At 37.9% G+C, this 22,737-nt stretch overlaps 1 protein-coding gene across 2 annotated transcripts in view; it reads left to right on the top strand.

Moving 5' to 3' along the window:
* The first annotated feature begins 2,870 nt into the window (after positions 1–2,870).
* Positions 2,871–22,737, top strand: part of ZNF76 (zinc finger protein 76) — a 29,258-nt gene continuing 9,391 nt past the window's right edge. For both annotated transcript variants that reach the window (XM_074311191.1, XM_074311190.1), the window contains exons 1-5: positions 2,871–2,986; positions 11,754–11,922; positions 21,307–21,387; positions 21,541–21,618; positions 22,083–22,282. In XM_074311191.1, the coding sequence (XP_074167292.1) occupies positions 11,850–11,922; positions 21,307–21,387; positions 21,541–21,618; positions 22,083–22,282 (432 nt within the window). In that variant the 5' untranslated portion in view covers positions 2,871–2,986; positions 11,754–11,849. The remainder of the gene's footprint in view (positions 2,987–11,753; positions 11,923–21,306; positions 21,388–21,540; positions 21,619–22,082; positions 22,283–22,737) is intronic.

The raw sequence follows: 22,737 nt of genomic DNA, 5'->3' as shown, positions 1-22,737 counted from the left end.
TGACAAATGTTGGAGATGTGGGAAAACTGGAACACTAATACGATATTGGTGGAATTGTGAACTGCTTCAACCATTCTGGAGAGAAGTTTAGAATGATGCCCAAAGGGCTATCAAACTGTGCATATCCTTTGATCCAAGCGTGTTTCTACTGGGCTTGTATCCTAAAGAGATCATAAAGGAATAAAGGAGGGAAAGAGACCCACGTGTGCAAAAATGCTTGTAGCAGCCCTTTTTGTAATGGCAAAAAACTGGAAACTGAATAGATGCTCATCAGTTGGAGAATGGCTGAATAAGTTATGGTACATGAATGTTATTGTTCTATGACCAGCAAGATGATTTCAGAGAGGCCTGGAGAGACTTACATGAACTGATGCTGAGTGAAATGAACAGAATAAGAGATCATTGTACATGGCAACAACAAGGTTATACTATGACCAATTCTGATGGACGTGGCTCTCTTCAACAATGAGGTGATTCAGGCCAATTCCAATGGTCTTGTGATGAAGGAAGTCATCTGTACTCAGGGAGAATTCAGTGGGAACTGAGTGTGGACCACAACATAGTATTTTCACTCTTTTGTTGTTAGCTTGCATTGTTTTCTTTCTCATGTTTTCCTTTTTGATCTGATTTTTTCTTGTGATGCACCATATTTGTGGAAATATCGACAAAGGAATTACACATGTTTAACATATATTGGATCACTAGCTAACAAGGGGAGGGGTATGGGGAAAGGAAGGGGAAAAAAATAGAACGCAGGGTTTTGTAAGAGTGAATGTCGAAAATTATCCCTGTATGTATTTTGAAAATTTAAAAAAAAATTATGTCACCAATCTGCCACATTCCTGAGAGTCCCACTGTTAGCATAATTCCTTACAGGCTACCTATGAAGACATACCTTTTAAATAAATTAGATCCATATAATAATAGTGCTGGAAAGAACCTAAAAGACTCTATCACCCAACACTGTCATTTTATTCATGAGGAAAATGAATCCCAAAATAGTTAAATGGCCTGGCTATAATCACATAGAATTGAGACAAGGTTCCTGAGTCATAGTTTAATATTCTTTTCACTGAATCATACTTGAAGGCATCAGGTAACTGGAAAAGGCCATACATTCACTTTTAATACAAACTACCTTCTCTGAATAACCCAATTACATCTTGTCAGATAGCAGAGAGCAAATCCCTTGAGGTATGTTAGCACAAGAGGAGTTGAATTAGAAAAATGTCAGGAGGAGAGATGAACAGCAGAGCAATGAGCCTGTGTTAAGTAGCAAGCAGCATGAAAGCTCTGAGCATCTAGCAACGGTAAACATGTCTAAAGGAGTTAGGGAGGAGGCACCCAAAGAGAATGTGTGGATCCTGAAATTTTAGAGTCCCTGTGCTTTTTTCCTTCGATAGTCTTCCAGACTTATCTTTCAATTAACTGGTTAAATATCATAGTAAAAATTTATGTTTTATATAGCACTTTAATCTTTGCAAAATCCTTTACAGGTATTATCTCATTTTGGCCATCCTAACAACCCTGCAGGTTGTCTCAATATACAGCGGAGAAAGCTAAAATAAAAGAACCTGCCCAATAACAGTCAAAAGTCATAACTCAAAACCATATCTCAAATTCAGTACTCTCTCCTCTTTCCTTCCCCCTCCCCCTCTCTCCCTACTTGCCCAGACTCACAAAACTGTTACATTTGAACTCCTTCCTCCAGACTTCAGGGCCAGTGAATTTAAATCTGTTCTCAGATACTTGTTACCCGGGGCAACTCATTTAACCCTGTTTACCTCAGATCCTCATCTGTAAAATGCACTGGAGAATATGACAGACCACTCCAGGATCTGTGCCAGGAAATCCCAAATGAGGTCACGAAGAGTCGGACCAGACAGACGTGAATGGTTAGCAACAAATGTGCAAAGCACGGCGCTAAAGGCTGTGGATACAAAAAAAAGTTAGTCCCCTGCTCTCCAGAAGCTCCGTTCTGAAGGGAGGATTGGGAGGAGCAAGCGCCATGATGGGAAAGAGGGCGCGGAGCGCAGGCGAGGAGAATCACAGAGCCTCCTCACTATGGCCAGAAGCCCACCGAGCATGGGTTAAATGCTTACTAGTGAAGCAGGGCACTGGGCTAAGCAGTTGGAAATACAGAGAAAGAAAAAGCATCCGGGAGTCTTTCCCGCTTCTCTGTTTCATTCCAACAAATATTTAATAAGCAACTATTCGGAGAAGGCCTAAAGACGCGAAGATAAATGGGACATAGTCCTAGTCTTCAGGAAATCCATATTCTCACAGGCTGCATCATTCGCCATGGCACCCCTTAGTGTCCGTCTTCCCTCTGGCTCTCAGTTCCCCGGGCCGCGACAGGACTTCCGATCTGACAGCACCACGGCCGCCGGCTTGGTGGTAACCAGCGCTTCGGTGTGAGCGGTTTCCTTCAGTCCCTCATTAACTTGCCTTCTCGCCTCCCAGGAGAAATGTGGAATGATTTATCCAGACTGGAAAGCCGAGAGGTGGAGGATCGTCGGTTGCCATAACGACGCCTAGTATCAGGAACACCTCTCTGGCGCGGCGTCGTGACGCCATCACGCCCCTAAACTCTCGTTTCTCTCGGTCCCCTCTATTTTGGCGTCCGCTCTAGAAGGGGGAGGTGCAAAGCTGGGGCAGGGAGAGCCTCTGATAGCTTCTAACTAGAGACCCGGTGGCCCATACTCCAGTTGCCCCGGAACCAGGATAAGCAGAAGAATCGCCTCATCAAGAGGCGGAAGACCGGCGCGCAGTGCTATAGTCATGCAGGTTCCGGGGTGGCTGTAGGGGCGCGGCCGTCAGGCGGGCGGGTGGGGTGGGGGCTACAGCCCCGGAACCTGTATTTCAGGCGAGACAGCGCTGCGCGCGGGCGGGAGGGCTATGGCGCAGGCGGGTTGCGGGGCCAGCGCTGGTAGAGGGGCCCGGTGCATGGCGGTCTGTCGGCGGAGTCGGCCTCGGGGGCTGTCAGGTTGGTGGCTGCGGGGAAAACGGGGCTGCCGTTCCGGGGCGGGGGAACCGGGAGGGCTCAGGGCCCTAGGGGGAGAGGAGGTCCCGAGTCCGGCATGCCCAACCTTCTCCAGCCCAAATGGGGCATCCGGGCGGGAAGGAGAGTAGGCCTGGCCTCAGCCGGCCCGGCTCCTCCTCAGAACGCCCCCTCCCCAGAGCAGGGTCCGGGCCCCCCCACCCCCATCCCGCTTCCCGTGACCCGCCCCCACCGCGCGTGATCAAGCCTCCTCTTCCTCCGCCCCCACCCCGGGCTGTCCCTGTGACCTTTGCACTCTGTTCCCCCTCCATCTGAAACCATCCGTTCCCCTTCCCTCCTTCTGTCTGTTCTGTCCTGACACCTCCTGGGCCCTCGGGCCCAAGTCCCTGGTCCTCCGCCTTCGGCCCCTGGTCTCTCCTTCAGCCTGTGCCCTGAAAGTATCTCTGGCACCTCTTCCTCCAGGGATCGCTGCACCCGACGCCAAGCTGTCAGTCATCAGCATGTGGCCAGCCCTGTGATGTTTTACTTTATGCCCCCAGTTTCCCCATCCATAATGATAGATTTGAACCTCTGAGATCTTTCCAGCCCTAAAGCTGTCATCATATGCAAGTCACACGATAAGAACTTCGGGGCTTTCACACTCCTTGCCCCTTTATTCTGATAGTCTCAGAGGGAAGGGAAATAAGCATTTAGTAGTCACTTACTATGTACCAGGCACTATGCAGAAGACATTTTTAAAAAAACAAATATTGCTTCATTTTGATCCTCACAACACTTGAGAGGTAGGTGCTATTATGTCCCCTATTTTATAGTTGAGGAAACTGAGAATGATAGAATTTAAAGGATTTTCCGAGGTCCCATTTTAAACTCAGATCTTTCCTGATCCCAGACCCAGCTTTCCATTCTGCCATCTAACTGCACCAAAAAGATTCAGAGAGAAAAATAATATCCAGAAAGGATAATAATAAATAATATTTTTCTGCAGATATTAGGGTAATTTGACTCTATAACCTGCCCTTTGCTTATGATCTTCAGCCTCTTGCTTCCAGTAACCTACTCTAGAATCCCTTTATCCCCTAATATTCATAGTTTTTCATTTTGGTCCCATGAATCTATCCTTTATTTAATACTTACACTGGTCTTTGTACTCCTAGAACTCTCCAATCTTCACGCAGTGCCTGACACATAGTAAGTGCTTAATAAATGCTTGTTGAATAACTTTATTAATACCCCACCCCCAAGGGCCCCCATTGACCTAAAAATATATGATCCCCTGAAGCCCATTCCCTTTCTCAATAATAATTCTGATTTCCAGTGATTATAAACCCTGATAGTTTCCTTTGTTATTTTTGCGTTCATCTTCTATGTCATGCTGCCCTTCAGATTTCCTGATCTGCACCTGTCCTAATCCCAGACTCTCATGGATGCCTTCTAAAACCATCATCTCCCTCTCCTCTTCCCCTCTGGGACCCATTAGTTTCCCAGTGTCCTTTCCCTCTCATCTGAACCCATGCTCACCTTCATAACAAATTGATTTCAGCAAGTACTTTTCCTTCCCAGAACTCCTCCCTTCTTTTCCCTTGAGCTCCAGACACTTCAACCATTTCATTTAATTTTGATATGAATTCTCAGCTCCACAACATAATCCTGCTCATTTTTGCCCAATGAACTGTTCACTCTGCTCAGGAAATTAAAGCTAGCTTCTGACAGTAGTTCAAAAATCAACTTCTTTCACTTTGAGTTCTAAGTGATTGAAGCCATCAGTTTCCCTTGGAAGCACATGTCACTGCCATAAATGTATTTATTAAACATTGTTCTATGTACTCTTCATATAGGATACTTTGTACTTCAGTATGTATCTGCACACACTGCCCCATGTTTGCCTACAACTTCTTCCTGCACCACTCTAATCCTGAAAGTACTTTTCAATCTTTTCACACCCTGGGGAAAAAGTCTAGGTTTTGAAGAGCTGCAGAACCTGATTGATAGTTGAATTAATGTGTGTCACCAAAATGTTCATTTCAGTTATGGTGCCTCTCCATTTGTCTCAAAGGTGGTTTTTTTGTTATGTTTTTGTTTTTCAAATAGTGATGATAGATGAATTAGTATTTAGGCATTGAAATCCCAAATCCAGGAATTAGCAAATTTAGAGAAGAAAGAAAAAAACCAGTGCTTTTTCACATTTAAAAATAATACTATAAAAGGTACGCAAAGCCAAAAACTTGTTTCTAGTGCTGGTTTCTACAAACATTGAATAAATTCGGTCCCCTATCTTAAACATCATGATGAGTGTTGGTCTTTGGCTACTCAGTATTTCTGGTACTGAAATATACTGAGCATATATTTAGGCAACAGTGTATCTAGTTAGTGTGTGTGGACCTCAGTTAGGCTGGTATTAAACTATCACAAACTATTGGTGAAAAGATACAAAGTACATTTTATTATGCCAAGTCATTTTTATGTAGTTTGAGGAAATGATGTCTCAGCCCTTAAACTTGGCCTCTAATAGCTAAGAAATATTTGTATACTGATAACAAAAATCAATACCCTAAAGCAATTAATTCCTCTGGTTGTTGGGTTGTTTTCATTTTGTCCCATTCTTTGTTCAATCCTGTCACTAAGCAGGTAATTAATTTCCCTGCCCTGTTCCTAACTCCCCAATCTACTCTTGTCCACTGATTCTTAACACCATACTTTTGCTAACATGTGGCAGCTTTCATAGTGAGGAGTGGGGCTAGGATTAAGAATTGGGTAAGGCAGTAAATGTTAGGGACTAGAGCTGGAGAAGGACCAGAATTAATGGGAAGGCTATACAGTAACAAAATATAACCAGGAAGCAACTATAAGGAATATATAAACATTCAAGCTCACAAGCATTTATTAAGAATGTGTATGAATCCAAAGAAAGAATGTATATTTTAACATTTGAAAACTAAAGTTAGTAGTGAGTCATAGTATGACAATTTTGTATGGTAAATTTGGAAGAGACCCTTAGAGAGCAGCAGCTTGTTTGTCTGTCTCCATAAGCTATGAAGTTGAGATGTCAGAGAAGGCTTTGTTTTGAGTTGGGTCTTGATTAAAGTTGTGCATGTGAATATCAAGGGGGAAGCAAAATGGGAAAACAGTAAAGCCAGGCACAGTTAAGTCTGACTTGTCTGGCTTCCAAAGAGGAATAGCTTTTGAATAAAGCATTCTCAGATAGGATAATTGGAAAAGGGGAGATTAATTCTTGACAGTCTAGAAGGCTGTGGGAAGTTTAGATTCTATCCTAACAAGTAATTAGAAGCACTTAAGGTCTGGATTCAAATTTCAGTTTATGAGCTTAGTTTGAAACTAAGGTACAATGTTATTTGTCATTCATTTGGTCCCACACTTTGCTAAGATTTTAATTATTAAACAGTTATCAAACGTTTTTTGCGTATAGTTAATTTAACAAATATTTATTAATTAATGTAACTATTGTATGTTATTACCCTTACCTGTAGAGCTTATGATATGATATATAAAGATTTTTTATTCAACAGATACTTACTGAGAGTTTCCTATGTAGATGCATTTATTTAAATATTAATCTCAAGAATAGTATATGGGTCTGGAAGCCCATTCCCTTACTTGCAGTTATTTTCTGTTTGTTATTTTAAGATTTGCTCCTCATATTGTGAAAAGACCCATTTATTCATCTCTCTGGTGGTCTCAGACATCCATTCTTATCCCATTTGTCTGGCTGGTCATTGGCAGGAGCCATTTAAAGCTCACGTACATATAGATTGTATTCTTTTCCCATTAGCAAGAAATGTGAGAACTGGATGAGAAATAATTCAATAGCAAGATGCCTTGTACATAATCTATGTTTAGAATTGTTGAATGAATGCATGTAACTACCTCAATTGAAAGAATAAATGGAATTGGCCTTCAGGTACTTTTTGTTGGATCTGCTAACATCCTCCCATTATACTCTTATCCTTGTGGTTTTAATGTGAATAAAACCAAGGTATAGAGAAGCATGAATGTTAGTGAGACAAAAATGTGATTGGTGCTCTCATAGCAATCACAGGATACTGAGAGTAGCTAAGATCTTCTCTGGACCTGGGACAACATAGTTGTAGCCTGTAAGCAAAATGATGTACAGCAATTTAATGGGTTAGCTAAAACTGAATGTTTCTTTGGTCCCAGTAACTTATACCAGAAAATCCGTGAGTCTTACTTTTCCAGTGCTATCTCTTATGACATACATTGCAGCATCTGTCATGTAGTTAAATAACTTCCATTGAAAGTCACACATAATTTATCATTTTGGTAGAATATGTTATTTTATTTGATAGCATCTTACCTTTGAAAAAATGATCAAAATAAAATAATGCATATAGATTTGTGTGTGTGTGTGTGTGTGTGTGTGTGTGTGTGTGTGTGTGTACACACACTTATGTTTTGTATTTTTCCCTTTAAGGTTTGCTAAACACTTTCCTTGCGGTTCTTGAAGAGGGGTGAAATGAATATATTCCCATTTTACAGATGTGAAAACTGAAACTCTGAGAATGTTAAGTGATTTATTAACATTAATACTACTTTTAAAAACCCATGTTTTCTAAATCCAAATCAAACAAAAAAAGTAAGGACAGTGGTGTTAAGATCAAAATCAGAATAGTAGATAAGTGTATTTTTGAGACACACCATCTCATTAGAGTTTTGAAGTATGGAGAGTGCTTCATTTAGTTTGGCCAGTTTCACATGTAATTCTTTTTATTTTATTTTTTGATTAAAGCTGTTTATTTTCAAAACATGCATAGATAATTTTCAACATTCACCTTTGCAAAACCTTGTGTTCCGATTTTTTTTTCCTTTCCCTTTCCCCCACTCCCTCCCCTAGATAGCAAGTAATCCACTATGTTAAACAGCACATGCAATTCTTTTTTTTCTTTTTTTTTTAAATTTTATTTAGAATTTTTTTCACAGTATATATGCATGAGTAATTTTTTTCATAATATTATCCCTTGTATTCATTTTTCCAAATTATCCCCCCCTTCCTCCATTCCCTCCCCCCGATGACAGGCAATCCCATACATTTTATAACAGTACATGCAATTCTTGAGAAATATATATGAACTGTCAATATAAAATTCTGAAATCCAGTAGTACTCCAGAAAGATAACAGCAATTTCACTGAAATAGCAATATACCTCTTGAATAGAGGATCTTAGAATTATCTGTAGCAAAGTATGATCTGGAGCATTCCTTTTAATTTAATTGATGTTACCAAGATTTCCTAAAGACAGTTTTAAGGACATGTGGTATCTCCCCATATTCATGGTAGTCTGCAGTGAAAGTGTGCCCCCACACAGCACATAATGTACCGCAGTGTAGTACAGCTTTTTGAAGAATATCATTAAGTTTTTTTTTCTCCTTTTTTACAAGGGAAGGCTTTTTTGATCAGTATGGAGAAGGAATATATCTGAAAATGATTTATGTAAAAACAAAAGTCATCAATTAAACCCAAAAATTTATATCCAATTAAGAAGACGGTGAACTTTTATACTGGCTTTGTTATACGTTTATCTGGTCATGTCTCTGCTCAGAAATTTTTGGTTATTCCCTAATGTAAAGAAAATGAAAAAAGACATTTCATACTTAGGGAATATAGAGAATAGAGATTTAGATATGTAAGGTCAAGATAAGCTTCATATGGTATGAATAGAGAAGAGTAATAAGGGACAAGAACAGAAAAGTAGGCCATGAAGGACTGTGCACTGCCCTTTCCCCAGTGGCTAGTAGAGAGTCATTGAAGATTTTTGAGCAGAGAAATAATGGGATCCAAATTTGTGTATAAGAAAGATTATTTCGGCAGCTGTATGAAGGATGGATTGGATAAAGAAGAGAGTGGAGGTTAGAAGACTTAAGAAGGCTAATACACTAGTCAGATCAATGTTAACTTAGTATATCTTTTCCACAAAATTCTCTTCACAATTACAATGGAAATCACTCTGGGTTCTTAAAGGATATACCAGTGGAATGTATACTAGAAAGACTTTCAGTCCAACAACAAAGTCTTCTTTCTGAAAAATAGTCTAGTTAGCTTCAGAAATCCAATTGCCAGTAGGCTAACTACTTGATAATGAAGTCTGCCTGTTTGCATGTATGAAACAGAAAAAGATAAAATGACCCCCATCCCTGCTTTTATATATTGGTAGTGTGGAGTGATAGAGTGAGGAAGAGAGGGTACTCGGGATAATGTAGATGTTGGTAATCTAAATGTGGTATCCTTGTCTAGTGACAAATGGACATATTAGTAGATGAACTGAATTGTTCTAGCTGGCATACTAGTGATAACTAAGAGCAGAGGAACTGTACAAAAGAAGCTGAGCAAAAGCTGTCATCAGAGAGTTATATGATGGGAAAACAACACTATCTAGTCATATAGAGAGAATAAAAGTTTACTGATTTGCAGCCCAATGCTGTGATGGAATTTATGTCGACCAACTTCTAGCATGTTGTGTAGCTCTCCAAATAGGACATTTACAATAGGGTGTAGACAAGAGGCCCACAGTACAAAATTGTGGCTGTCATAGTTGGAAGAATTCCCTAGTCATTTAAAATAACTAGAGTAGCAGCAGTGAGGCATACAGAAGATGAGATATAGAGGAAAAAACATTTAGCTGAAGAAACTGGGAATGAAGATGAACTTGATCCATTAATTCATCAGTATAAGTTATCTTTCCACTGGTGCAGAAGCCAGTGCTTTAGACATTATCATGAATTGCATTACTTAATTCATTTTTACCTAATCTTCCTCACAGGTCTGATGCAAATCATGTATAGATTTCTAGCAGCTGATTTAAAGCCAAGTTAAAAAAATATATAAAATCTTATAAATCACAGCTATTGCTATGAGATCATTTATATATACCTTTATATATTATGTAAATGTAGATTTGTACAATTTCAGGCCCATCTTGGAATCCTTAGTACTTTGGTAGAGCCAGTCAGAGCTTCCTCTGACATGTGACTGTGAAAACACCTGTAACATCACCATTGTGATGATTGTAGTGAGACTTTAATAGATAACAATGATACATTTTAGACAGAATATAATGATATCTGGGAACCAAAATGCAATCCACTAATTCGATATTAGCTAGCCCTTAAAGTTCTTTTTTCAATTTTATATTATACACATACACACAGAGATTTGTATGTATGTGTGTATATATATATATATATATATATATATATATATATATATACACAAATATTAAATGTTAAATTGGAGATAAGAACTGACTGTCTTACTATGTAAAGGATTATTTCCATTCCATTCTAGAAGTGTAATTTCATTAACATAGGAACCTTTCCCCTACCAATATAGGTGGTAACTATTGTGCAACTTACAATTTTTGAGGCTTATGTGTGTAATTGAGGGGTGAAGTGATATTCCTAAGATCACATAGTGTGTTTCAGGAACAAGACTTGGACCCAGGCCCATTTTGCATCCATTTTACTATGCTGTTTTTCTACTGATATTTTAATGCTTTAAAGCTTCAAAAGTATTTTACATGTATTTTCTCTCAGACCTATGAGATTGATACTACTGGTATTACTCCAATTTACAAATTAGAAAACCAAGACAGACAAATTAAATGATAGGCTCATGGTGATGTATCAGAGGATGAATTTTAACCCAAATCTACCAAACTTCAATCTAATATGCTATACTATTTGCCCTTCCAAAGTATAGGCTTTACTCCTAAAACCAATTTCTTTGAAAAGAATAGATGTATATAGATTTATATCAGCATCCAGCAAAAGATACAAATATGTATATATTTACCTTTTTTCCTTTAAAAAAAAATTTCAAATAAAGGGTTTTTTTGTTGTTATCATTGTTCTCTTCATCTTCACACTTTTAGGTCTTCATTGTCTCCTTTTGGGTAGAAAGATGGACTTTTATCAAGCTTTTCCTGTAGAATAAGGAGTTCATTTTGTAGCAGTTGGCCCCATGTCATGATGAGATCTGGATGGTGCCTGTGCAGGACAAAAAAGGCCTTGACCAGGAATTTGATGTAACTAATTAGACACCACTGCTAGGAGGTAATTTTAGAGTAGAAAGGGACATATCAATACAGGTTAATGGTCTGGGTCCAGAATCAATTTTGGAGATTAGGACAAGTAGGTTTCAAGTATCCAAGTAGGCAGACTGGGTTTACGGTCAAGGAGAACTATTAGCAGACAGCACGAATTGAGCCTACTAAGCCTAGGGCAAAACACATCCACTCTGCCCAGGTTTATGCTCTTTGTGAGGTACAGGTAGGCAAGGGTTCACAATCATGTATGTGCCTGCAGCTTCAAAGAGGCACCTCTTTGCAGACGACAATAACTCCTGTCTATAGCATACAGGGTTAGGCCTTGGGGGCTTTCATCCTGACAATCAGTGATATCCTGCTCTTGTACTCATGAAAAGCAGCAGTGGGAATTATCAACTATTTGCCCTCCATTATGTCCCTATTTAAGATAGCAACTGTTGGAAAAAGGGTTTAGATAAATGAACTCTTACTTTCCAAGACTTGTGATCATAATGCTGCCATTTCATTTGCATTTTACATTTTAATCAGTTATTTAACATGTTTAATGAAAGTTCTGATAATTATGTTAAAATGGTTCATCCACTTTCCTTTCTAGGCCCTGGCTGCTCTTTGTCAAATGCCTTTGTAGCAGAATAGAGCTGTGTGATTGACAGTATGTTCTTGTCCTTTCTTGTCAGATTTGTGACCTAAAAGGAAATCTCTTAACTCAGCTGTGGCTTCCAGAGCTGCCCAAAACCAAAATTCATGCCTGAGAGTGCAAGCAGCAGTGTGCCATGGAGAACTTGGGACTGCAGACGGTGACCCTCAGTGATGGGACAACAGCCTTCATCCAACAAGCTGTCAAAGGTAAAGTTTTTAGGGACACCTCCCCTAAACCTGACAAGTTGTGAGATCCTTAGTTGCAAAGAACATTTCAATCTTTTAGAGAAAAGCCATATATATGGGTCCTATATGCTAACTGCTAATCTTCAAATCTTCTGAGGTATTGGAAGCAAGATCTACAGTCTTAGTTCTCATTTTGAGCCATTAGAGCTCTGTCTTCATTTAGCATAACAATAATTAACCTTTTTCTAGTGTTTTAAGTGTTTAGTTTTCATTATCTCCTTCTACATTAACAATAATCATGTAAGGTAAGCAATATAGGCATTATCCCCAATTCACAAATGAGAAAAATGAAACTAAAAGAGTTTAAATGACTTGTCCAAGATTGTATAGCAAATATCAGAAGTGGAAATTCACATCTAGGTCTTTTTCACTCCAAGTCTTTTTTCCACTGTACTTCTCTATAACCATAAGATCATAGCATTTAGATCTGTTAGGGAACTTAGAGATTATTTCACAAGTCCTCGTGTTTTAAACAAGAGAAAACAGTGACTCCCAGAAGGTGAGATATATCCAAAGAGCAGAACCAGGATTCAAGCATGTCCCCCAAGTCCACTATGGTGCCTTTGCTTGTATTCCTTATTTCAACATTCCCATGAAGGAACTCAATATCATTCTGATAAAATTGATCAGTCAACATGTATTTGTTGAGTACTGCTATGTGCTAGAGTAAGAAACTTTTGGGGGAGAAGGGTAAAAAGAAACTGCTACTTAGTTTCTGGAATCAGAGCTCACAGCATGCTTGAGGAGATAAACTATAAGATATTATTATATAGTTAGAATTGAGGCTGATTTCCTATGTGATATGAGATAACTCATTACCCAAGAGTTATATCATACATGACTGAAACAATAACTAGAATTGCAAGGCAGGGTATGCTGGTTTCTGTGGCAGTGCAGGAGAAGTTGGGATCACTGTAGAATCATATAGTTGGGGAAAGCTTTACAGAAAAAGGGAGACTTGAGCTAAGCTTTAAAAGATGAGCTCCTTGGTGGAGAAGAGAGGAACAGATTCTAAAACCCTGTGCAAAGGAATAGCTTTGGCTCCAGGAAGGAGTAACTGGAAATAAATACAACAGCCTTACATGTCTACTTCTTCAGATCTTAATTGTTTCTACGTGAAACCAAGTAAGCTCAGTAATTTTGCATTTCAGAACCACTGAGCATACTGAATTGGACCACTTAAATCCAAGATCCTGAATGTTCACAAAAAGCTAAAAGTAATTCTTGATAACTACCCCAACAACTGAAATATTTTTTGGTTGATATTAGAGATGGAATTGTGTAAGTAGAAATTTTGAGCAACAGAAATCCTGCATAGTTTAGGTTTGTTGTGGGCTTTTTTTATTCTTCTGAGGTGACTTTTGGCTACAGTTGTACATAAAGCTACTAGAGCTCTAATATCTACATAAAAAGGACAGAGGATGTTAATTGAATAATTTTGCAGTTCTCCTAATGGTTAAGTGATGCAAAAACAAACTACATTTGCATTCATCAGTAACCACATGACTAGAGTATGCTCTTTAGAGCCTATAATGTTCTACTATAAAAAATAGATACTTTGAATTAGACTTTTGAAAATTAGACAGATGAAAAAGTCACATTTGGCTTGATCTCTTATTGATAAAGTTGGACTGGCTCTATCCTCACTGCTTCTTATATAGATATTTACCAATTATCTCTTTAATGACCTCTTCTAGAATTTTCCCAGGAATAGAAATCAAGCTTACTGGCTTCTTTTTTTCCCCCCACAGATTATCTTCTCTTCCTTCTTTTAAAACATTTATCCTTTTTAAATTTTGTGGTACCTCTCCTGCTTTTCCATGATCTTTCAAATACCTATGATAATCATCCCCTCTTCTAGCTCTTTCCAGATTCAAAAAGGTCTTTCATCTGAGTCAATGATTTAAAGGGATCAAAGGCAAATAGGTGTTAGATTATTATCTTCTTACTTTTCTTGCATATCAACCCCATAAGTCATTTATGTTCTGTAATTTCCATTTCCTTTGCAGAAAAGATATAAAAATTCAGCAACTCTGTTTCCTCTCTGAGATCAGTGATCCTGCTCCTATCCACTCCAAGTGAAGCTTGTCTCCCGTCTTTGATGATTCTTTTTCTACCAGTATTTCATAAAAAAAGAAAGAAAGAAACACTGGTGGAAAAATAAATGCCAGGAATAGAACAAAGGTCTATACATTTGTCAATCTGACCAAGATTTTTGATACTGTCTGTCATGAGAACTTGTGGAAAATTATGACAAAATTTGGTTACTCAGACAAGTTCATCAATATTGTGTATCAATTTGCATAGATTCTGGATAATGAACAGTGGTTCTCACACTTTCTCAGTCACCAGTGAAGTGAAGCAAGACTGTGGCTTGGTCCCATGGTTTTTAGCATGATAGTCAGTAACATTCTATGACGTCTTCCATGAGGATGAAAATGGCATCACTGTCATTTACTGCCCTTAAGAAAAATTACTTAACTTGAAAAGGCTTCATACCAAGACTAAAAGTGGATTGATTTTCTGCTGCTTGTGCCAATTTTGGCCTCACAATTAACATAAAAAATATATATATAGTGTCTCCACCAGCCAGCACCACACCATCTATATGTGGAACCATTGTTTATTGCAAATGAAGAGATTTTGAATGCACAGGGTAAAGTTCATTTAATCTAGCAGTATTCTTTCCAGGGATATACATGTTGATAATGAAGTTGACATGTACATTGCTAAAGTTAGCTCAGTGTATGAGAGGTTCCAAAGGAAAGTATGGGAGAAAAGAGGTACTAGACTGCCTACCAAACTGAAGGTCTATAGACCTCTGCTGACTTCCTCGCAGCAGCATATCAGGAAATCAGATCACTTCCATTGATTTTGTTTCCATTTTGATTCCATTAAATTGTTTTAGGAAGATCCTGAAGATCACTTGTCAAGGTAAGGTACTGCACACTGAAGTCCTTTCTTGAGCTAAATTTGAAGCATTCAAACTCTACTGCAGAGAGCACAATTCTGAGGGACTGGCCATTTTTCAAATGCCAAAATTATGTTTGCCTAATAGACTTATTTTACATAAAACCAACACAAGGCAGACACTCACATGAAAGCCAGAAGAAGCAATACAAGGATACTTTCAAAGTCACTCTCTGAAGAACTTTGGAATCAATTGTCTATTGGAGACATGGGCAAAGGACTTCACAGCATAGCATGACTGCATCAAAGAAGGCACTATACTCTATGAGCAAAGTAGAATTGCAATAGCTCAAAAGAAACATGAAATGTGAAAATTTAGAAATGTTTATACTCCAATTATTCATGTGAACTATTTATTTTCAATCTGTAATAGAGCCTTTCAGACTCATTGGTCTGATCAGTCACAGCCAAGGTACATACTGTACCTTGACCCAAAATGGTGATGTCATTTGGGTCCTCTTTTAAAACAAAGGACAAACAACAACCAATTTGAGTCTTTAGAATGTAATACTTAAGCATCTTTCAAATTTCCTAGATTTACTTCCCCTGAAGAATCTTAATCCATGGGATCCTACCTTAAAAACTTTAATCTTTTTGGAAGCATATTTCAGGACATTGCCTCTAGATTGAGGAGTTCATCTTGTTTTGAGATGACATAATCTGAAGAGGCAATGTATTATAACTGATGAAGAGGCTGGTTTGGAACAGGAAGATATATATACAGGTCCTACTTTTAAGGCATACTGTATATCACACATGTTTGTAAACTTAGATGGGCAGTTTTCCCCACATGAGAGCATGTACTTCTTCTTTGGGAGTTCCCTGTTCCAGTGAAATTGCATGTCAGATTCAGAGGCGGGGAAATGTCTGACCTTGATTACCAAAGGGAGAGTTCTCTCTTTCTAACTTAGAACATTCAATTCAATTCCATAAGGATTTATTAATGTTAGTGTTCACTTGTATCTGACTCTTCATGACCCGATTTGGGATTTTCTTAGCAAAGATATTGCATTGGTTTGCATTTCCTTTTCCAGCTTATTTTACAAATGAGAAAACTGAGGCAAACAGGATGAAGTAACTTGCTCAGGATAAAACAGTTAATGTGTGTATAAGGCTAGATTTGAGCTCATGAAGATGAGTCTTCCTGATTCCAAGCCCAGTTCTCTCTATCCATTATGGTACCTAGCTGCATGTACTATGTGCAAGGCATTTGCTTTAGTCCCTTGATATAAAGAAAAATTAAAATTATTTATTTGAAATGTATTTAAATTACTTAAATGTAAATAATTATTTAAATGTATCTTAAATTATTAAAATTAAATAATCTCTGCCCTCCAAGGGCTTATTTTTACTGGAAAATACAGTATATAAACAGTATAATTGGAGGAGGGAGAGAATACTCTCAGAAAGGAAAAGCATTCTGTAGAAAATGGCCTGCAAACAGAACCTTGAAAAAAGCTAAAAATTCTTTTAAAAAAAATTATTTAATATTTTTCCCCAGTTGCATTTAAAACAACTTTTTAACATTTGTTTTTAAAGCTTTTAAGTTTCAGGCTCTCTCCCTTATCCCCACTCCCAATTAAGAAACCACATGTAAAGTTATGTAAAACATTTCCATAAAAGTCATGTTGTGAAAGAAAAACATAGATTTCCCATGCTAATGAGAAAAAAAAAAAAAACTCAAGAAAAATAAAGTAAGAGAGAGAGAGAGAATGCTTCAGTCTGTATTCAGATACAATTAGTTCCTTGGGATATGGATAGGATTTTTTCATCATAAATCCTTCAGAGTAGATATGTATTGCTGCACACATTGTACTGCTGAGAATAGCAAAAATCATTTATAGCTGGTTATTCCAAAATATTGCTACATTTCATTTTGCTTGAGTTCATAGAAGACTGTCCAGGTTTTTTCTGAGAGCATCTTGTTTATCATTTCCCATAGAACAATAGTATTCCATCACAAATACATACCACAATTTATTCAGCGATTCCCCAGTTGATGGGTATCCTCTCAGTTCCAAATTTTTGCCCTGAGAAGAGAGCTGCTATAAATATTTTTTGTACATATAGGTTATTTTCTTTTTTCTTTTTTCTTTTTTTTTTTTAATCTCGTTTGGTGTTTGTGCCTAGTAGTTGGTTAGTATTGTTAGGTCAAAGGATATGCATGAATTTATACCTCTTTGAGCATTGATCATATCTTTTGATCATTTATCAATTGGGGCATAGCTTTTATTATTTTTTAAATATCAATTTGACTCAGTTCTCTCTGTACTTGAGAAATGAGGCCTTATCAGAGAAACCTGCTTCAAAATTATTTATATAATAACTGTTTCTAATTGTTGTTTCCCCCATTTATTCTATTCTCTTTCTCCTTTCATCTTGTCCCTCCTCAAAAGTGATTGCTACTGACAATTCCCTTCCTGAAATGCCCTCTCTTTTATACTTTTTGAGACAATTCTGATGAGAGTAACGTTCTCTCATCTTCTCTCCCATTTTTCCCCTCCAAATAAAAGTCTTCTTACCTTTTTTATGGCAGATAATTTACACCATTCTATTTCTCCCTTTCTCTTAATACATTCTTCTTTCACCCCTTAATTTCATCATTTTTAAAAGATATTATGCCTTCATATTCAACTCACATTTGTGCTCTCAATCTATACATATATACTCCTTCAAACTGCCATGGTAATAAGAATGTTCTAATGAGTTACAAGTATCATCCTGTTATGTAATAATGTAAATAGATAAACCTTATTAGGTTCCTTATATTATCACTATTCTGATCATTTCCATATGCTTCTCCAGAGTCCTGTGTTTGAAATCACTTTTTCTATTCAGCTCTGGTTTTTTCATCAGGAAAGCTTGAAAATTCTCAATTTCATCGAATGGCCATCTTTTCCTCTGAAGGATTATACTCAGTTTTTCTGAGTAGGTGATTCTTGGTTATAATCTAGCTCCATTGTTCTCTTGAATATCAAATTCCAAGCCCTTGGTGTAGAAACTGGATATTTGCAATATTTTCTCTTTGATCTGGGAGTTCTGGAATTTGGTTATTATATTCCTGGGAGTTTTTGTTTTGGAATCTCTTTCAGGAAGTCATCAATAAATTCTTTCAGTTTCTGGTTCTAGAATAGCGAGACAATTTTCCTTGATAATTTCTTGACAAATGATGGCCAAGCTCATTTTGATTATGACTCTTAGGTAGACCAATACTTTTTCAATTATTTCTCCTGGATCTATTTTCTAGATTAGTTGTTTTTCCAATGAAATATTTCGCTTTTTATTTCTATTTTTTCCTTTTTTTTTTTTTTTTTTTTTTGTATCTTCTCATTAAGTTGTTAACTTCCATTTGCTCAATTATAATTTTTAAGATATTATTTTCCTCAATGAGCTCTGTACCTCCTTTCCTATTTGGCCAATTTCGCTTTTTAAGGCATTCTTCTCCTCGTTAGCTTTTTGTTTTTCCTTTTGTATCCCTCTCAATTCTTTTCCTAATTTTCCCTCTGTCTCTCTTACTTAATTTTCAAAATCCCTTTTGAGTTCTTCCATAGCCTGAGACCAATTCTTATTTTTCTTAGAGGTCTTGGATATAGAAGCTTTGACTTTGTTATCTTTTTTTTTTTTTTTGAATGTGTTTTGAACTTCCTTGTCACCATAAATATCTTTCTATGATTAGAAACTGTTTTTGTTGTCTGCTCATTTTTCTAGCCTATTACTTGTCATTTAACTCTTTATTACATTAGCGCTCTATTTCCAGGGTAAAGAGTACCTTGTCCCAAGCTTTCTTCAGAAATCCTTCTAGGGACCTGATCACAAGCCCTCTTTTCTGCCCTGGAACTATTAGGCATGTCCACTTCACTGTATCTTTAAGATCTAGTGTGCTAAAGTAACAAAGTCCTAGGAGCTCCAGGCTGTGCTGGTGTGGCTTCTACTGGGATTGTGGGAAGCTAAGAATTCTAAGAAAAAAGAGGTGAAGAGGGAGTACAGTCCAGATCTGAAGAGAAGGGAATGGCATGTGAGCTATGCAATAATAGCCTCTGATATCTTTCCTTCTATTGCAAATACAGTAAAAAAGCTTAGAGACTATTTCCAGGATAATATTTATTTCCTATTGCAAACCAGTTCCATATTAAAAATAGTTCTCATGATCCAGTCTTCTGCTGTATAAAGTAATAGACAAATTACTTTACTTTGCTTGAAAAATTCATGTTTATTCCAATCTGCCTATGTATCCTTTTGACTCCATTCTGATGCATAAACCCAGTCACAGTATTGTGAACAGCCAAGTAATTATTTCCATCTTGTGTATCTGTGGCCATGTAAGACTCTTTTCTGAAGCTAGGTTGAATATGATTCTTTAGAACAATAAGGAGTTCTGCAATGTCTCAGGGGTGATATTATAAGTATCATTTCACTATCAGGGCTTCTGAAATGATATTTCAAACTTACTTCTTAGATTTCCATTTTTATTGATTTCCTTTTCACAGATTCTGTTCTTGTTTTTAGAAGAAAATCTGGAGAAAAACTACTTCTCTTACATAATTCAATTATTTTGAAATTGTAACTTTATCTACCACCAGAAACTTCTCAGGAACTTTAGAACAATTAGCAAAACACATCTTGTTCTCACAGGGTCAAAATGAAAAGAATATCCAACAGCCTTCTGAAGTGGATGAGAGGGCAGAGTCGCTCAATAATCACCATTTCAGAATTAGAATGTACTCTGTAGGTTTTTTATTCCAAACTAAAACTGAGTAGGAATCTCTTTTGCAACATTCAGTTACAAAAAGCTGTTCCCCCAACATTCATTTGGAGATTTACAATTATGAAGAAGCTTCAGCTTCTCAGGGTAACCCATTCCACTTTTTTTTTTTTTTTTTTTTTTTTTTTTTTGAGGCTGGGGTTAAGTGACTTGCCCAGGGTCACACAGCTAGGAAGTGTAAGTGTCTGAGATCAGATTTGAACTCAGGTCCTCCTGAATTCAGGGCTGGTGCTCTATCCACTACGCCACCTAGCTGCCCCCCCATTCCACTTTTGCATTCAACTTCCCCCTCCATATTTTCTGTCTTTGTCCAGACAAAAACATTTTGGGATTACACTCTATCTCCTATCTTCCATTAACTACCTGATCCTCATTTTCCTGGATAAAATGTACTCAAACTCTGAACCTGAAACTTAAAAAAAAAAAAAAAAAGCAAATTCTAAATGTAAATACTACCCTATGTTTTCCTATGTTTTCCCTCTCTTATTGGGACTTGTCAGAAATACAATTACACTCTTACACACACACTCATCATACTCATTCTTTCTCTTCTAATAATCTTTTGCTAAAAGTAACATTTTCTGGAATGGATTGAGACAAAGAGAAGCAAGAATTTTAAGAATTCTGGGTTCTGCTTAATTTTTCCACTGCTTACTAGGTAATATTATGACATTAACTCCCCTTTTACAGTATGTTGGAATGAGAATACCAAAGATTTATGAAAATTATGAAAGATAGCAGTTGACCAAGACCAACTTATCACATAATATTTTCCTAATTTAACGTTAAATAGCAGCAGGGAAAATCATATGAGTAAATATGATAACTAATGATTAAATAGTTGGGCTCGGGGGCAGCTAGGTAGCGTAGTGGATAGAGCACCAGCCTTGAATTCAGGAGGACCCAAGTTCAAATCTAAGTTTATTTTTTCATTTTTATTTTATGTTACCACCCTTCATGCACTTTTATGTTCCAACCAAACTAACTTTCTTGCTATTTTCCATACATAAGTTTTCATATGCCCCAAACCTGAAATATTATTCTTCCACATCTCTCCATAAGTCCATTCAAAGCTGATCTTAATGTCACTTGTTGTAGGAATCCATTCCTAATGTATCCATTTGTTAGTACTTTCCTCCTGCCCCAAAATTAAGCTCCTTGAGGGGGCATATATACTTTCATTTTTGTCTTTATATTTTCAGCACCTAGCACAGTCCCAGGCAAATAACAGCTATTTATTTAATAAATGTTTGTTGAACATAATTGAATTACTATGAACTGTTAGCTATTAAGGGCGTGTTTTATCTTCCCCTAGCAGTTATTTCAGTAACTTTTAGTTGGCCTTTCTATTTCACTTTATATTGGCCTGGGAACACATGGGCAAAAAGAATGACACGAAGAAGTCTCAAGAATTCCTGTTTCATAAACAGAGATAGCCCCAGATTTCTTCATTCACACAAGTTAGGGGTTATAATGTAGGGGAGGGAAATGAGCATCAGTACCCTCCCCCATACTGAGAAAAGATAGATTCTTGCTATAACACTATTTTTTAACCCATTAGGCTAGTCATTTTTTATTCATTGAACAACTTCCCTTCATTTCCATTGTTATAGGAGAGAAGCTACTTGAAGGGCAAGTGATTCAGCTCGAGGATGGAACCACAGCCTATATCCATCAAGTGACAGTTGAGAAAGGTGAGGAGACCTTAAAAAAGATAGCCTGGGACAGGCTTCTAAAGTGAGGACTTTTCTGAGGCTCAGAGACAACTGCCTTAGAAATAGATGTGAAAAAAGATCTTAGGCAAGGGAATCATTGGTCACATTTCTTTTGTTTGTTTGCTTTTATAGAATCTCTTTCCTTTGAAGATGGACAGCCTGTGCAATTGGAAGATGGTAGCATGGCCTATATACACCGCACACCCAAAGGTGCATGTCAGCGGGGGACTGGAGGGAAAGGGGGTGATGTAGAGCCAAACACTATCTTCACTCCTAGGAATTTGCAGGGGGCTAGGGTAAGTGTGAGTGTAAAGGGTGGTAAGATGCCACAAGGTCTTTATTGTTGCAAAACAACAGTATCCCTGAATATCTAATAATCTACAGATTATGATTTTATACTCCCTCCTACTTGTTGTTGGATCATTGTTCTCCAGGGAGGTGAGATTTAAAAATCACTGAAAATGTTTACTTACTCAGCAAGGTTCTTTAGAAGACCTTGTTTTGAGAAAGGGGTGATCCAATGTTCTTTTTCTCTAGGGAGAATAAAAACTATCCACAGTGTCAGTCCTCATAGAAGAAAGAAATCCTTCCAAATGAGATGATGTATACTATCTTAAAGCAGTAGTTGCTACTCAACTGTGTGCTAACAGTACCCTTTCTTTTCTTCTTCTCAGAGGGCTATGACCCTAGTGCACTGGAAGCTGTCCAACTGGAAGATGGTTCCACTGCCTACATTCACCACCCAGTGGCCATGTCCTCTGAGAGCACAGTCCTGGCTGTACAGACAGAAGTGGGCCTAGAGGATCTGGCAACGGAGGAAGATGAAGCCTTCAGTGCAGATGCTGTGGTGGCCCTGGAGCAGTATGCCAGCAAGGTGTGGTGCTAACTGGCAACCAAAGAAAGTCTGCCCCTCAACTCCATTCCCCGATCTCCTCTTTGCTTCCTGCAGCACACACCAGTCTCCGGGAGATGGAGGGGTGATGGGCACTAGTCTGGGAACCTCCCCTTCCTCATGGGGCATGGGCTGATTAGTCACCACTGGGCAACAGCTGTTTGCACAGGGCTTTGTCTAACCTGATTGCAAAGGAGGCTGTGCCGCAGTGTTTGAGGCTGAAAGTGACTTATGTCTGAGAAGGACTAGACAGACGATTCATGCTCATATTCTTTGGGATGGTCATTTAAATCAGCAGCCCTTCTGTTTTCTTTCCCCTTTGTGTTCTCTCTCTCTCTCTCTCTCTCTCTCTCTCTCTCTCTCTCTCTCTCTCTCTCTCTCTCTCTCTCGTGGCTCTTTGGGAAAGTCATCTCTCAATAGGTAGGGATTCTAAAGAA

The sequence above is a fragment of the Sminthopsis crassicaudata genome, chromosome 4 (assembly GCF_048593235.1).
Source record: "Sminthopsis crassicaudata isolate SCR6 chromosome 4, ASM4859323v1, whole genome shotgun sequence".
Classification (NCBI taxonomy): Eukaryota; Metazoa; Chordata; class Mammalia; order Dasyuromorphia; family Dasyuridae; genus Sminthopsis; species Sminthopsis crassicaudata.
The sequence above is the reverse complement of the archived record's forward strand: the minus strand, read 5'-3'. Positions and strand labels throughout refer to the sequence as shown.